We start from the raw sequence: 18259 nt of genomic DNA on the forward strand, positions 1-18259 counted from the left end.
CGGCTAGACAGGCTTGGGGCGGTTCGTTTGACGACGTGGCTGACACAGGGTAAAGAGTACCGGTGTTATTGCTCCTCAGTAGAATTGTCCCAGACCGTATATCCTTCACAAAAAAGCCATTAGGATCTAATGTAAGAAGTGATTCACTTGTAAAATTCTTAGGTTCATGTCATTTAAGCACATTTGTCATATTCATTTTTATTGTAACACATATAAGCTATTATTATAACATACATTCTTTGTACCTATAAACTGTTATTATTAAGTGTGCTCTATCAAATTCCAGTGCGCTTATGCTATGCATAATTGTTTGGCTACCTCAACCCAGTATTGTGCTCGGTCAAATTCCGTTGATTTATGGTATGTAATAGTCTGGCTAGTGAATCCATTCATCACTTGTATAGCATTCTTTGTTTGTCATCTGCTTTCTGGCCTTTTCAAACAAGATAAAGAAGCCCTTGATCTAACTGAGGTTAGCTATATGGCTTCATTTATGCTTCTAAGCTTTACTCTGTTTCTGGTAATCGTGGACCGCTGGAGTATTCTTTTTACTTATGGCAACAAGAAAAAGACTTAATTTTACTTAGATAAAGGATAATGCTCACAAAGTCACATTTTTATCTCCAGCACGTAAATGGCATGCACAGCGGTGTTAGAATATTTAATAATATTCGAGTGGCCTAAGTGTTTCGGGTTTAAATATAAGTTAAGTTCATATTAAATATTACGAGAGTTTAATATAAAAGACGACACCGTTATGGATCGGTCTCGATTAAATGTAATTAAAGTACGGGAATTATTATTCCCTCTTACCTTACCCTAATATACGTCTTCTTTCACGAAAAGGTACGATCGGGTTTGATTGTGCGAAAAGCTATGTAATATTATATATATATATATATATATATATATATATATATATATATATATATATATATATATATATATATATATATATATATATATATATATATATATATATATATATAGAGAGAGAGAGAGAGAGAGAGAAATCAGGATCTCGTGCGAACTATTTTACGGTGCGAACTGTACGAACTCAATAACAACCATTAGATTAAAACAATATGCGGCTGATAAAGAAAATCCGAACCAACCATTTTATATCTCACGCGTAACCCATGTCCACACTACTCAACCTCACTCATCACACTGTCTCCTTTCACCCAACGCAAATATCGCCGATACCGGAGCTCCGACGACCACCACCATGTCGCGGCGGCTTATCAACGACGGAGGCATCACCCGAGAGTACAATCACTGACATTTTCTGCCGTCGTTTCCATCAACACAAACGCCTCACCCATATTCTCTCTCTTATCCGTCGACGGGATTTTCTGCACGTCATTAATGTTGCCGGCGACGATGCCTCATCTAGATCATCTCTCGTCGTCGATCTATAACTCTAATGTCGGATTTAAAGAGGTAATGAGTGATTTATTTGCCTCAAAATGTTATCACAATTCATTAATTCGGGTTGAAAGCGGTGTTTTTAACCATTATAGATAGAGAAATTTGTATATATGTAATTTTGTTAGTAGTTTATGATGCTGTGGGATATGATTGTGATTAATTTGAGATGGACAGACTGAGAGAGTACTTTCTCCGTATTTAATCAAATGTAAAGAAATGATTGAGACAGAGAGAATACTCCGATAAGAGACTTATCTAGCTGTCGATTGTGAACAAAAAAAATGAAATGAATCAATTAATCATTTTGAAATGGTGAGGATGAGGTTTAAGGATTTGTATACTGTACTTTTCACTCGTAGTTTCAATCATCCTTTCCCTTCCCCACTTCTCCTAAGCACAAAGAGATTTAAGGGGGAAAATGTCGAAATTATGAAATGAAACTTTTCTTGTATTATTACGTTATGCTGATGGAGTACTCAAAATTTAGATGAGATAGTTGTTTTATTACATGTGATTGTTAATTACATTTTGTGTTATGATCATGATGTTATAATGATATATATAGCACGCAAAGTAGATTGTTTCATATCAAGTTGAAGACCATTGTATATACTGAAATGATGAGCTTGAACTTGTTGGATGTTGCAATGGGTGGGTTTGTTTAGCATCGAGTTCTGGTAATTTATCCTATGTACAACCCCCATAAGTGAAATGTTACAGAAATACTTCGTATTACTCGGTTCTCGAGTCTGAAAACCCTTAAACTACCAAGCATTAGAATTTGTTGGGGATTTAGTTTTGTGTCTTCTAAAGATTTAAGGTAGTCAGGAACTTAGGATTATAGAATTGCATGAAACCCTAAACATCATAACTTTATGTCTTCTTGGATACAAAAATGGCCAAAACTTGGTAATGAGAATCACTTACATGTCTTCTCATTGAGAGGCAAGATGGGTTTCACACTTTCACATTGGCAAAAAAAATGAAATGTCGAAATTTGTAATTTGTATATGTATTTAGCAGTTTATGATGTTGAGGTTAATGAATGTGATTTAGTTAATTGATAAGAGTGAAATTATTTGGTGTGTGGTAGGTGTTGGAGTTGGCAGGGAATGCTGCGAGAGACAACAAAAAGACCAGGATAGTCCCGCGACACATTCAATTATCTGTAAGAAATGATGAGGAGCTAAGCAAGTTACTTGGACAGGTGACAATTGCGAATGGTGGTATGATGCCAAATATTCATCAGACTTTGTTGCCAAAGAAGGCAGCTAGTGGAAAGGTGACATTGGCTCGACTTCTCAGGAGTTCTAGACTGTGTCTTCTAGCTGTGATTAAGTAGTAAAAGAAACAATGGCTTGAAATAATGAAATGTTAAATCAGGTAAGTTATTTAACATCTGGACATTCTTTCATCAAATGTGCTCAATTCTGGACATTTGATGACTGTGTTCTCAGGAGTTCTCGACCCCAAGTTGGGTGTGGCGGATTTCATGTCGTCGCCAATGTATAGCGGATGGATAAAGGTCGAGTTTTGGTTGACCTTGCGTATGCTGGATGTGGGTGCGTCGTTGGCTGTGGTGTGTGGTGTCTGGTGGGTGGCGACTGTTGGCTGTGGTGGGTCTGGGTTGCCGCCAGCGCTTATTGGTTGTGATTAATGAACGTAGGTTTGATTAATGGTGTTTAGAGGGCCTCGTTGTCATGGTCCTTGTGAAGGCAGCGGCGAAATTGGTAGTGGGGGTGGTTAAGGGTAGGTGAATGGTGGTGGGCAGTAGTGGTCAAGGTTGTATTGTGCCAATCGAGATTTGGTACTAATTATCTAGACAACATTAAATTGCTCTTCGGGCTCCCTTCACATAACAACAAACAAACAAACAATGATTATGCTAATGTTAGTAATTAGCTGACAGTCGACTACATCGTCATTTTGTAGGTATATGATAGTTATGTTGATTCTGTCAACATCCTCAAGCCATGTTACTGGTGAGGCTGTATGTTGGATGTTGTATGATTTATTTACACTAGCAAGACCCCATATGTTAAGTTTATGTATCATTATTCATTTGTATTCGTCACTCAAAACTCGTTTGTAGGACTCCTTTTAGCAAAATGATATTGTAATATGCGAAAATAATTTTTGTATGTTCCTACAGATCTAAAGTATATACGTTTGTCTAAAACTGCATTCTGCTTTCATTTATACAAAAAATTCCCGTATTGAATTGGAATTTCGTGTGAGTTGTAGTATTATGTAGCGGGCCACCTAATCTAACCATAAACCTTTTCTCGTCCCGCTTTAGAATACCCGACCCATGGAAAGGGGTTCATCTGTCCCTATATAGGGCTGAGTTTATGGTCCTCATTCAGATAATAAGAGAAAGGGTTTAGGGATGGATTAGGCGGCTCTGCGGTAGCGATCCGCCTAATCCAACCCTAAATCCTTTCCCGTCCCGTTTTATGATACCCGGCCCCCTTAGAAAGGGGTTCACCCTTCCCCTTTTAGGTCTCAGTTTACGGTTCCCGTTCCGATAATAAGGGTAAGCGTTTAGGGTTGAATTAGGCGGCTCCACGAGAGGGGGTCACCTAATCCAATCTTAAAACATTTACCGTCCCGTTTTAGGATACCCGGCCTCTCCGTTTAATCACTTTTACGTACTAGATACGTTTTGAAAGAGTAGTAGGTTCATTTTAAATATATTGTAGATACGTTTCGTCTAAATAACCCATTTCCGATAACAAGGGAAAGGGTTTAGGGTTGGATTAGGCGGACCCGCGGCAGCGGGCCTCCTAATCCAAGCCTAAACCTTTTCCGTCCCGTTTTAGGATACCCGGTCCCCTCGGAAAGGGCTTCACCCTTCCCCTTTTAGGGCTCAGTTTACGGTTCTCGTTTCGATAACAACGGAGAGGGTTTAGGATTGGATTAGGTGGACCCACGGTAGCGGGCCGCCTAATCCAAACCTAAACCCTTTCCCGTCCCGTTTTAGGAAACCCGACTCCCCGTTTAATCCCTTTCACGAACTAGGTACATTTCGAAATAGTCTTAGGTTCATTTTAAATATATTTTAATTACGTTTTGTCTAAATAACCCATTTTCGATAACAAGGGAAAGGGCTTAGGGTTGGATTAGGCGGACCCGCGGCAACGGGCCGCCTAATCCAACCATAAACCCTTTCCCGCCCCGTTTTAGGATATTCGGTCCCCTCGAAAAGAGGTTAACCCTTTCCCTTTTAGGGCTCAGTATACGGTTCCCGTTTCGATAACAAGGGAGAGGGTTTAGGATTGGATTAGGCGGACCCGCGGTAGCGGGCCGCCTAATCCAACCCTAAACCCTTTCCCATCCCATTTTAGGATACCCGACTCCCCGTTTATCCCTTTCACGTACAAGGTACGTTTCGAAATAGTCTTAGGTTCATTTTAAATATATTGTAGGTACATTTCGCCTAAATAACCCATTTCCGTTAACAAGGGAAGAGGTTTAGGGTTGGATTGGGCGGACCCGCGGCAGCGGGCCGCCTAATCCAAACCTAAACCCTTTCCCGTCCGTTTTAGGATACCCGGTCCCCTCGAAAAGGGGTTCACCCTTCCCCTTTTTGGGCTCAGTTTACGGTTCCCGTTTCGATAACAAGAGAAAGGGTTTAGGGATGGATTAGGCGGCTCTGCGGTAGCGATCCGCCTAATCCAACCCTAAATCCTTTCCCGTCCCGTTTTATGATACCCGACCCCCTTAGAAAGGGATTCACCCTTCCCCTTTTAGGTCTCAGTTTACGGTTCCCGTTCCGATAATAAGGGTAAGCGTTTAGGGTTGAATTAGGCGGCTCCACGAGAGGGGGTCACCTAATCCAATCGTAAAACATTTACCGTCCCGTTTTAGGATACCCGGCCTCTCCGTTTAATCACTTTTACGTACTAGATATGTTTTGAAAGAGTAGTAGGTTCATTTTAAATATATTGTAGATACGTTTCGTCTAAATAACCCATTTCCGATAACAAGGGAAAGAGTTTAGGGTTGGATTAGGCAGACCCGCGGCAGCGGGCCTCCTAATCCAACCCTAAAGCCTTTTCCGTCCCGTTTTAGGATACCCGGTCCCCTCGGAAAGGGCTTCACCCTTCCCCTTTTAGGGCTCATTTTACGGTTCCCGTTTCGATAACAAGGGAGAGGGTTTAGGATTGGATTAGGCGGACCCGCGGTAGCGGGCCGCCTAATCCAAACCTAAACCCTTTCCCGTCCCGTTTTAGGAAACCCGACTCCCCGTTTAATCCCTTTCACGAACTAGGTACGTTTCGAAATAGTCTTAGGTTCATTTTAAATATATTTTAGTTACGTTTTGTCTAAATAACCCATTTTCGATAACAAGGGAAAGGGCTTAGGGTTGGATTAGGCGTACCCGCGGCAACGGGCCGATTAATCCAACCATAAACCCTTTCCCGCCCCGTTTTAGGATTTTCGGTCCCCTCGAAAAGGGGTTAACTCTTTCCCTTTTAGGGCTCAGTATACGGTTCCCGTTTCGATAACAAGGGAGAGGGTTTAGGATTGAATTAGGCGGACCCGCGGTAGCGGGCCGCCTAATCCAACCGTAAACCCTTTCCCATCCCGTTTTAGGATACCCGACTCCCCGTTTATCCCTTTCACGTACTAGATACGTTTCGAAATAGTCTTAGGTTCATTTTAAATATATTGTAGGTACGTTTTGTCTAAATAACCGATTTCCGATAACAAGGGAAAAGGTTTAGGGTTGGATTAGGCGGACCCGCGGCAGCGGGCCGCCTAATCTAACCCTAAAACCTTTCCCGTCTCGTTTTAGGATACCCGACTCCCCGTTTAATCCTTTTCACTTACTAGGTACGTATCGAAATAGTCTTAGTTTCATTTTAAATATATTGTAGGTACATTTCGTCTAAATAACCCATTTCCGATAACAAGGGAAGAGGTTTAGGGTTGGATTGGGCGGACCCGCGGCAGCGGGCCGCCTAATCCAAACCTAAACCTTTTCCCGTCTGTTTTTTAGGATACCGGTCCCCTCGAAAGGGGTTCACCCTTCCCCTTTTAGGGCTCGGTTTACGGTTCCGTTTTCGATAACAAGGGAAAGGGTTTAGGGTTGGATTAGGCGGACCCGCGGTAGCGGGCCGCCTAATCCAACCCTAAACCCTTTCCCGTCCCGTTTTAGGATGTCTGGCTCCCTGTTTAAAACCTTTCACGTACTAGGTACGTTTTAAAATAGTCTTAGGTTCAATTTAAATATATTGTAGGTACGTTTCGTCTAAATAACCCATTTCCGATAACAAGGGAAAGGGTTAAGGGTTGGATTGGGCGGACCCGCGGCAGCGGGCCGCCTAATCCAAACCTAAACCCTTTCCCGTCCCGTTTTGGGATACCCGGTCCCCTCGAAAAGGAGTTCACCCTTCCCCTTTTAGGGCTCAGTTTACGATTTCCATTTCGATAACAAGGGAAAGGGTTTAGCGTTGGATTAGGCGGCCCGCTGTAGCGGGCCGCCTAATCTAACGCTAAACACTTTCCCGTCCCGTTTTAGGATGCCTGGCTCCCTGTTTAAAACCTTTCACCTACTAGGTACGTTTCAAAATAGTCTTAGGTTTAATTTAAATATATTGTAGGTACGTTTCGTCTAAATAACCTATTTCCGATAACAAGGGAAAGGGTTTAGGGTTGGATTAGGCGAACCCGCGGCAGAGGGCCGCCTAATTCAACTCTATACCCTTTTCCGTCCCGTTTTAGGATACCCGGTCCCCTCAGAAAGGGGTTCACCCTTCCCCTTTTAGGGTTCAGTTTACGGTTCCCGTTTCGATAACAAGGGAAAGGGTTTACGGTTGGATTAGGCGGACCCGCGGCAGCGGGCCGCCTAATCCAATTCTAAACCTTTTCCCGTCCCGTTTTAGGATACCCGGCTCCCCGTTTAATCCCTTTCACGTGCTATGTACGTTTCGAAATAGTCTTAAGTTCATTTTAAATATATTGTAGGTACGTTTCGTCTAAATAACCAATTTCCGATAAGAAGGGAAAAGGTTTAGGGTTGGATTAGGCGGACCCGCGGCAGCGTGCCTCCTAATCCAATCCTAAACCTTTTCCTGTCCCAATTTAGGATACCCGGCTCCCCGTTTAATCCCTTTCACGTACTAGGTACGTTTCGAAATAGTCTTAGGGTCATTTTAAATATATTGTAGGTACGTTTCGTCTAAATAACCCATTTCCGATAAGAAGGGAAAGGGTTTAGGGTTGGATTAGGCGGACCCGCGGCAGCGTGCCTCCTAATCCAATCCTAAACCTTTTCCCGCCCCGATTTAGGATACCCGGCTCCCCGTTTAATCCCTTTCACGTACTAGGTACGTTTCGAAATAGTGTTAGGGTCATTTTAAATATATTGTAGGTACGTTTCGTCTAAATAACCCATTTTCGATAAGAAGGGAAAGGGTTTAGGGTTGGATTAGGCGGACCCGCGACAGCGTGATTCCTAATCCAACCCTAAACCCTTACCCGTCCCGTTTTAGGATGCCCGGCCCCTCCGTTTATCACTTTTATGTACTAGATACGTTTTGAAAGAGTAGTAGGTTCATTTTAAATATATTGTAGGTACGTTTCGTCTAAATAACCCTTTTCCGATAACAAGGGAAAGGGTTTAGGGTTGGATTAGGCGGACCAGCGGCAACGGGCCTCCTAATCCAACCCTAAACCCTTTTCCGTCCCGTTTTAGGACACCCAATCCTCTCAGAAAGGGTTTCACCCTTCCCCTTTTAGGGCTCAGTTTACGGTTCCCATTTCGATAACAAGGGAGAGGGTTTAGGGTTGGATTAGGCGGACCCGCGTTAGCGGTCCGTCTAATCCAACCCTAAACATTTTCCCGTCCTGTTTTAGGATACCCGGTCCCCTCAGAAAGGGGTTCACCCTTCCCCTTTTAGGGCTCAATTTACGGTTCCCGTTTCGATAACAAGGTAAAGGGTTTAGGGTTGGATTAGGCGGACCCGCGTTAGCGGTCCGCCTAATCCAACCCTAAACCCTTTCTCGTCCCGTTAGGATACCCGCCCCCCGTTTAATCAATTTTACGTACTAGGTACGTTTCGAAATAGTCTTAGGTTCGTTTTACAAATATTGTGGGTACGTTTCGTCTAAATAACCCATTCCCGATAACAAGGGGAAAGGGTTTAGGGTTGGATTAGGCGGACCCGCGTCAGCGGTCTGCCTAATCCAACCTTAAACCCTTTCCCGTCCCGTTTTAGGATACCCGGTCCCCTCGGAAAGGGGTTCACCCTTCCTTTTAGGGCTCGGTTTTGCGGTTCCCATTTCGATAACAAGGGAAAGGGTTTAGGGTTGGATTAGGCGGACCCGCGTTAGCGGGATGCCTAATCCAACCCTAAACCCTTTCCCGTCCCGTTTTAAGGTACCCGCCCCCCGTTTAAACCCTTTTACGTACTAGGTACGTTTCGAAATAGTCTTTGGTTCGTTTTACATATATTGTGGGTACGTTTCGTCTAAATAACCCATTCCCGATAACAAGGGGAAAGGGTTTAGGGTTGGATTAGGCGGACCCGCGTCAGCGGTCTGCCTAATCCAACCTTAAACCCTTTCCCGTCCCGTTTTAGGATACCCGGTCCCCTCGGAAAGGGGTTCACCCTTCCCCTTTTAGGGCTCAGTTTACGGTTCCCGTTTCGATAACAAGGGAAAGGGTTTAGGGTTGGATTAGGCGGACCCGCGTTAGCGGGACGCCTAATCCAACCCTAAACCCTTTCCCGTCCCGTTTTAGGATACCCGGTCCCCTCGGAAAGGGGTTCACCCTTCCCCTTTTAGGGCTCAGTTTACGGTTCCCGTTTCGATAACAAGGGAAAGGGTTTAGGGTTGGATTAGGCGGACCCGCGTTAGCGGGACGCCTAATCCAACCCTAAACCCTTTCCCGTCCCGTTTTAGGATACCCGCCCACCGTTTAATCCCTTTTACGTACTAGGTACGTTTCGAAATAGTCTTAGATTCATTTTACATATATTATGGGTACGTTTCGTCTAAATAATCCATTCCCGATAACAAGGGAAAGGGTTTAGGGTTGGATTAGGCGGACCCGCGTTAGTGGTACGCCTAATCCAACCCTAAACCCTTTCCCGTCCCGTTTTAGGATACCCGGTCCCCTTGGAAAGGGGTTCACCCTTTCCCTTTTAGGGCTCAGTTTACGGTTCCCGTTTCGATAACAAGGGAAAGGGTTTAGGGTTGGATTAGGCGGACCCGCGTTAGCGGTCCGCCTAATCCAACCCTAAACCCTTTCCCGTCCCGTTTTAGGATACCCGGTCCCCTCGGAAAGGGGTTCACCCTTCCCCTTTTAGGGCTCAGTTTACGGTTCCCGTTTCGATAACAAGGGAAAGGGTTTAGGGTTGGATTAGGCGGACCCGCGTTAGCGGGATGCCCAATCCAACTCTAAACCCTTTCCCGTCCCGTTTTAGGGTACCCGCCCCCCGTTTAAACCCTTTTACGTACTAGGTACGTTTCGAAATAGTCTTAGGTTCGTTTTACATATATTGTGGGTACGTTTCGTCTAAATAACCCATTCACGATAACAAGGGAAAGGGTTTAGGGTTGGATTAGGCGGACCCGCGTTTTAGGAAAAGCCGAATAACCTTACCCCTCTCTTTTTAGGATTTTAATCAGCCCAAATGTACGGGCTATATTTTTTTAACTAATCATTGATCACTAAGTAGATGGAGACAATTGACTAAGTCATTGAGCTGCTGAGGCTTAATTAAGTTTGAAGATAACGTTGATAATGCAGGCTAAGCCTATGACAGAGACACCAGCTCAATTTTCTGTAAGATTATCAACTCCTATTATTCCATACGAAGATAATTACGGATAGTATATACGGAGTAGCGTATTAAGATACTTTAAAATTTACTACGAAAATGATACTTCGTAGACAATATTAACAAATTAAAGATATTACGAGTACTACTACTACTTGACCTTGACCAGTAATTTGTTGGAAAATTTTATTTAGAATAACCAAACAATTTAACATATGATTTATTAGATGGAGGCTCTGACTAAAAATTAACTCCCTTTCGAGCAGCGCAGTTGATCACCCACAAGAGCAACGTCACTGGACCGAAAACCAAGCTCTAGCAGCCCAACAAACTCCAAATCCATCACATCACATTCGAGCAGCTCAAGACACGCCTCCTCCGCTACTGTGTCCTGCCATTACAAGAGCGGACCACTACACCACCAGCGGGCACAATTGGCTCTACAAGTGCTGGGTTCCTCCACCAATAAAACGAGAGCACCACCGTAACAACCACTGCTGCCCCTTTAACTCGAGCAACTCATGGCTCGACAAGACCATTAAACTTAGCCTAACCCCATTAAACTCATGGCTCCACCAGTTTAACGGGGGTTAGCAACCTCGAAATCTTCCTTCTTCTCCTCAAGAATCCTTTCTAGTTCCACAATGTGCTTTCTTAATCCGCATGTTGCACTACTTTCCAAAGCTCCAGAACTTAACAATTTCTCTGATATCTGATTTATTGCAATACGGACTTGAATACAAAGGGCTCTGCCTGGTTGTTAACCTGCAGCCAAATGAAAAATCATAACATTGACATATAACTCCATACCCAATATAAAAAATAGGACTAAAGCTGTATCCATTCTTCGTTATCGCAAGAAAACTCAAGTTTTGATGGAGGAAGGAAGACAAAATGGACAACATTTGACTGTCTGCAATTGTAAGTGAGGAAGTAGCATTAGCAAAATACAAATTTCCAGATGAAAATGGCCCGCTTTTCATTTTTGGTCAAAGAAATCACTTCATAGCCCTCTTTCAACACTTTATATGCAATATTATACAATAGTTGGTGTAGAAGCCAGTAATCAAGGAAAAGAATGCAATATGACTATGTCAAAGCAGAAATTTTAAAGAGGAGCAGAGAGTGAGGTTACAGTATTTATACCTCTTCATTAGGGGTGGGCATAATCCGGTCCGGACCGGAAAAATGGACCGGTCCGGACCGGAATCAAGTGGACCGGAACCGGAATTAGAAATTCCGGTCCGGTCTCCGGTCCACCATTTTCCAAGTTTCCGGTTTCGGTCGGTCCGTCCGGACCGTATTTTCCTGGTCCGGACGGTTTGGACCGGAATGCCCTGAATTATGGTTATTTTCATTTTTTTCTTAAAATTGTATTTTTATTCCGGTCCAATGGACCGGAATTTTTGGACCGGAATTTGAAAAAGTGGGTAATTCCGGTCCAACCGGTCCGGTCCGGTCTTGGACCGGAATTTTTCCGGTCCGGTCCTAGACCTGAATTTTTGTAATCCGGTCCGGTCCCGGTCCGTGACCTTTACCGATTCCGGTTCCGGTCCAAACCGGTTCCGCTCCGGTCCGGTCCGATTTTGGACCGGTGCCCACCCCTACTCTTCATATTCCTTTTTCGGAGTTCCGACACGAGTCTGCTCATCCTCGTCTCACATCTCAGCACGACAACATCAGCAGCCACAGCTGCTCCGTCTTCTCCTCAACTTTTGACGAGCACCATGGCGCAACCCAGAAACGAGAGTCAACTACTGCTTCTTCCTTGAACTCAAACGCGATTACAGACCAATTCACTTGATCACATCCACCTGCGCGACCAGCATTCACCTCAGAGCAACTCATCGATCGAATCCTTCAAATGATTCAAATTCAACCATCACGTTGTGTCGAGGTCGGTTTCGTTATATTCTTCGTGGACCACGAGCAAATGATCTCAACGGAGCCCCATGAATTCGAGCAAGAAACAACAGAAGCCCAGATTAGATCTTAACTAATATCAGCTAGAAATTTTATAATATGAACGCATCTAGACGGAATCAGAGGAAAATCAGATAAAAACTAAAAATAAAATATAGGTATAAGAACCATGAAGAGGACACATGGTATTTCTTGTTGGGTTTCAAATTCACATACATAAATCAATTACACAATCTATGAAAATCAAAATTTCATATTTTACAAACCCTAATTTTTCCGTTATACTTAATTTTTCACTTATAACGATGATTTATCACAAAATTACATTAAAAATGGGGAGAAATTAAAAAGATCTAAAATCATAATTGAACCCACCTCGTTCTATAGTGAACTTAGATCGAAATAACGGTTGCAGTAATGTTGGTCAATTAGTAGAACGACGGTCGAGCCGAATGTCGATCCAGTGAAAGAGGAAAGTGATCCAGTGAAAGAGGAAAGTGTAACGGAAGTGAGGAAGCAAGAAAGAGAGAGAGAGAGAGTGTGCGAGATAGTTCTCTCTCTTGAAAAATTGGACAATGGAATGCGTGACAGACTGAAGGGTATATTTCTTAGTTCATACGGTTGTACATAACTTAGTTATATATATATATATATATATATATATATATATATATATATATATATATATATATATATATATATATATATATATATATATATATATATATATATTTGGGTGACAAAACACAAAACATACGTACAATAAAAGTCAAAGGGTGAAAGGCAGTTTCTTCCTCCATCATCAGGAAACATCAAAGGGAAGGGTTAAGGAGGAGAATCAATTTATACTTCTTATTATTGTATTGAGTGCGTCTGTACGACATGGATCAAGGTTAGTCCTTTATTCCGTCTATTAATTCTATTAGGGTTGAATTAATTCAAATCTATATTGTATCTTGGGACTGATTTCATCATTAAAATCATAAGGTTTATCTTACATTTGGTATCAGAGCCATTATAGATTTGATTAATTTACCATGAAAGTATACGCAAACTGTGTTGAAATTTGTTCAAGGAATATGATTCTATATTTGCACAAATTCACTGATGTTGCCTTCACATGTTGACTATAGTACGAATTGTTTGTACTAGGTATCATGTTGATTAATAATGATAATTGTGGAATCAATGCATTAATTGTCTAAGTTTTTCTTTCTGTCAAATATATGTGGTGTCCATCACATTCTATGATCTGGGTTAGTGTGTCTTATTTTTACGCATGACAAATGAAAGATATTATAATTGCTTCCGCTTTCTTATGGTGAAATTCAACCATTAATTAATATGTATGAACTTTTGTAATTATGTATAAATTGCAAATTGATACATAGGTTGTTGTAAAACTAAAAGTTTGTGCCATTGATTCTGCTTTTAATGTTTGTTATATGGGCTATTAATGAAATACTGTCCACTGAATCATTTTTTCTTTATGTAATTAAGTTAATGGTGTGATTGGTAATATGTACACAATCAGTGAGAATAATGTTGTAGGGCCTCTGTACATTAGTTCATGAATGTTTTTTTTTGGTGTCCCGTTCCATTGATTAGTGACATTATGTACGTAAGTCTTAAGGGCAAAATGAACATAAGCTTGTAATTCTGTAAATGATACAAGTTAGAGATTTGGGTAAATTAGTGTTATGAAGTATTAACACATTAAAAATTTACCATTAAAGTCAAAAGTATATTTTGTATATCACATGTTAGTCACCAAAGTGGCCTTGTTATATTGCATTTAGACATTTGAAATTAAAGTTTTAATTGATCAAGATTAAAAGAGATGGTTAAAATGACATTATAGTTGGATTGGTCAATTATTTTCTTGTCATCTATATTTTGGGAAATCACCCAAAGGTGGGTCATTAAATATAGTTGATAATATAAAAGGATTAGTTATTCATAAATTGGGTCTAATAGTATGTATATCCAAAGATAGCATTCTTATTTGATTCATGTGTGTTAAAATTAATTGTTAAAGTATATATTAACATCAATGATGGTTACTTGTGTTTAAGTGTTGCCCAAAGGTCATTTAAATACATGTATAAAAGTTTATATAATATTATTTGAATCTGTATGATAGTTTTTCAAAGCACTAATAGATAAACATGCAGCATCCTCAAATATGTTTGCATCTGCTGACTCTTTTGTAAAGTTCAATGGGCTTAATTATAATGAGTGGACCTTAAAGATCCAGTATACACTGGGTATAATGGCTTTGGACATTGCCATCCTGACAGACGAGGAACCAACAAAAATTACACCTCAGAGCTCCGAAGCCGAAAAGTGTCATTATCAGGCTTGGGAGAAATCTAACCGGTTGGGTTTACACCTCATGAGGATGACAATGGCTGATAACATTAAGCCCTCCATGCCTAAAATAGAGAAAGCAAGGGAATTCATCTTAAATTAAAGGAGTGTTCACAGTCGGATTTAGCTGATAAGTCAATTGTTGGTAGTTTAATGAGTGAGCTGACTACTAAAAGGTTTGACTGGTCTCAACCGATTCATGATCATGTGACACACATGTCTAACCTGGCAGCAAAGTTGAAGACTTTAGGGATGGACGTAAGTGATACTTTCTTGGTCCAATTCATCAATAACTCTCTACCTTATGAGTTTGGGCAGTTTCAGGTGAACTATAACACCATTAAAGATAAATGGAACTATCAAGAGTTAAAAGCCATGCTTATACAGGAGGAGGGGAGATTAAAGAAGATGAAAGATCAAGCTGTTCATTTCTTGAGTCATGATGGTGCCAGCAGCAGCAAGACTAAACCGAGTAAGAAGGGTAAGAATGGTAAGAAGGGAAAATCTTTCTTTAAAGGACCTGAAAGTGCGATCCAGAAAGAAAAGAAGTGTCACTTTTGCAAGGGACACTTTAAGAAGGATTGTCCTAAAAGGAAGGCATGGTTCGAAAAGAAAGGTAAACATTTTAGTTTTGTTTGCTTTGAATCAAATCTTATAGAAGTACCTAATAATACTTGGTGGTTAGATTCTGGTGCAACTACTCATATTTCTCACATAAAACAAGGATATCGTATGATCCAACCCATAAAAGGAGCTGAACAGTTTGTATCCATGGGAAACAGGATAAGTGACGCATTGAGGGCATTGGGACTTACATATTAATCTTAGACACTGGTTGTCATATAGATCTTACAGATTGTCTCTATGTACCCGATTGTGCTAGAAATCTTGTATCATTAAGTAGATTGGATAATTTAGGTTTTAATTTCAAGTTTGAACATAGTGTGTTTTCAATGGATCGTAATGAATACTTTTATGGTAGTGATACTTTGATTGATTCACTTTATAGGTTTAATCTTGATGTTAAATTTTCTTATTCTCTATTTTATGTTGAGTGTCAAGGTATTAAACGTAGTGCATCGAATGAAAAATCAGCTTATTTGTGGCATCAAGAGGTCACATATCCAAAGAAAGGTTAAAGAGGTTGGTAAAAAATGAAATTCTACCTCAATTGGATTTTAGTGACTTAGATGTGTGTGTAGGCTGCATTAAAGGTAAGCAGACTAAACATACAGTAAAGAACTCAGCTACAAGGAGCTCTCAGCTTTTGGAAATTATACACACCGATATTTGTGGACCTTTTGACGCTCCATCTTGGAGTGGTGAAAAGTACCTTATCACCTTTATAGATGATTTCTCCCGATATGGTTTCAGTTATTTGTTGCATGAAAAGGCTCATTCTGTGGATATCCTTGAAATATTCATAAAAGAAGTAGAAAGGCAACTAGAAAAGAAAGTGAAAATAGTGAGGTCTGATAGAGCTGGCGAGTTTTATGGAAGGTTTACTGAAAATGGACAATGTCCTGGTCCATTTGCAAAGTTACTTGAAAGTAGGGGTATTTGTGCACAATATATAATGCCCGGTACACCTCAGCAGAACGGACGGTGTTGCTGAAAGGCGGAACCGTACTTTAATGGAAATGGTTAGGAGCATGTTAAGTAATTGTTCTTTACCTCTCTCACTATGGATTTATGCATTAAAGACAGCAACCTATGTTTTAAATCGGGTTCCTAGTAAAGCAGTTCCTAAGACTCCTTATGAACTATGGACGGGAAGGAAACCGAGTTTAAGACATCTTCGAGTTTGGGGTTGCTTAGCTGAAGTAAGGTTGTATAGCCCAAATGAGAAGAAGCTAGATCCTAGGACAGTCAGTGGTTATTTAATTGGCTATCCTGAAAAGTACGAGAATAATAGAGACTGAAAATGCTAGATTCATTGAGAACGATCAAACTAGTGGGAGTATTGAACCACGAAAAGTGGACATTAAAGAAATTCAGGTTGAAGTTCCTTCTCCTGAAGTTGCACGTGAAATTGTTGTACCAATTGTGTCGTCACAGCCAAATGACATAATGGAACAACAACGAAATGAGGTGCAAAACCCACAAAATGACAATAACAATGATGATCGATTCACAATTCAAGGAGAGAATAATATGTCACGTGAACATTCAAGGCAATCTGTAAGGCGAAGGAGATTAGCCAACGTTCCACAGGAACAATTAAGGCGATCTATAAGAGAAAGAGGATCAGCTATCCCAGATGACTACGAGACATATAACGTTGAGGTTGAATGTGACTTGAGCATTAGTGAGGATCCAGTCTCATTCCATAAAGCCATGGAAAGTGACAATTCTGAAAAGTGGTTAATTGCCATGAAAGAGGAGATGAAATCTATGGATGACAACAAAGTATGGGACTTAATAGTGTTGCCTGAGGGTTCTAAGGCCGTTGGGTCGAAATGGGTTTATAAGACCAAAAGGGACTCTAAAGGCAACATTGAAAGGTATAAGGCTCGACTTGTTGCCAAAGGTTTCAATCAGAAGGATGACATTGATTACAAAGAACCTTTCTCTCCGGTGTCAAAGAAAGATTCTTTAAGAATTGTTTTGGCTTTGGTAGCTCATTATGATCTGGAACTTCACCAAATGGATGTAAAGACCGCCTTTCTAAACGGTGAGCTTGAGGAAGAAGTATATATGGACCAACCTGAGAGATTTACATCCCCGGGTAATGAAGATAAGGTGTGTAGGCTGAGAAAATCGATATATGGGCTAAAACAAGCTTCCAGACAATGGTATTTAAAGTTTAATGATACTATCACGTCATATGGGTTTGTAGAGATTACCGTCGATCGGTGTATCTGCATTAAAATCAGTGGGAGCAGATTTGTTATTTTAGTCTTATATGTTGATGATATTTTACTTGATGCGAATGATCTGGGCATGTTGCATGATGTAAAGAAATATCTATCTAAAAACTTTGAAATGAAAGATATGGGTGAGGCATCCTATGTGATTGGAATTGAAATTTTCCGTGATAGATCACAAGGATTGTTAGGGTTGTCTCAGAAAGCTTACATTAAAAAAGTTTTAGAGAGATATAGAATGAATGAATGCTCTGCAGGGATAGCTCCTATACAAAAAGGGGACAAATTTAGTAAAATGCAATGTCCCCGTAATGAGCTGGAATGAAAAGAAATGGAGAGAATTCCCTATGCATATGTGGTTGGGAGTTTGAACTATGTTCAGACATGTACTCGACCAGATATCAGCTTTGCTGCTGGAATGTTGGGTCGGTACCAAAGTAATCCCGGGATGGACCACTGGAAAGTTGCGAAGAAGGTCCTTAGGTATTTGCAAGGCACTAAGGAGCTCATGATTACTTATAGGAGATCCGATCATGTTGAAGTGATTGGTTATTCAGATTCAGATTATGCCGGATGTGTTGATAGTAGAAAATCAACATTTGGCTACTTGTTCCTTTTAGCTGAAGGGGCAATATCATGGAAAAGTGGGAAGTAGTCTGTCATTGCTACTTCTACTATGGAAGCCGAATTTGTGGCATGCTTTCAGGCCACTATTCATGCATTATGGTTGCGAAACTTTATCTCGGGACTTGAGATCGTCGATAGTATTGCCAAGCCGCTGAGAATTTATTGTGACAATTCTGCAGCCGTCTTCTTCTCTAAGAACGATAAATACTCCAAGGGTGCTAAGCACATGGAATTAAAGTTCTTATCGGT

At 41.0% G+C, this 18259-nt stretch overlaps 1 protein-coding gene across 1 annotated transcript; it reads left to right on the top strand.

Annotated features, from left to right (window-relative positions):
• Positions 1-17714: 17714 nt before the first annotated feature.
• LOC141632257 (secreted RxLR effector protein 161-like) lies at positions 17715-18038 on the top strand. Its single transcript, XM_074444818.1, has one exon. The coding sequence runs from the start codon at positions 17715-17717 to the stop codon at positions 18036-18038; it is 324 nt and encodes a 107-aa protein (XP_074300919.1).
• The last annotated feature ends 221 nt before the right edge of the window (positions 18039-18259 follow it).

This window comes from Silene latifolia, chromosome Y, assembly GCF_048544455.1.
Source record: "Silene latifolia isolate original U9 population chromosome Y, ASM4854445v1, whole genome shotgun sequence".
Taxonomy (NCBI): Eukaryota; Viridiplantae; Streptophyta; class Magnoliopsida; order Caryophyllales; family Caryophyllaceae; genus Silene; species Silene latifolia.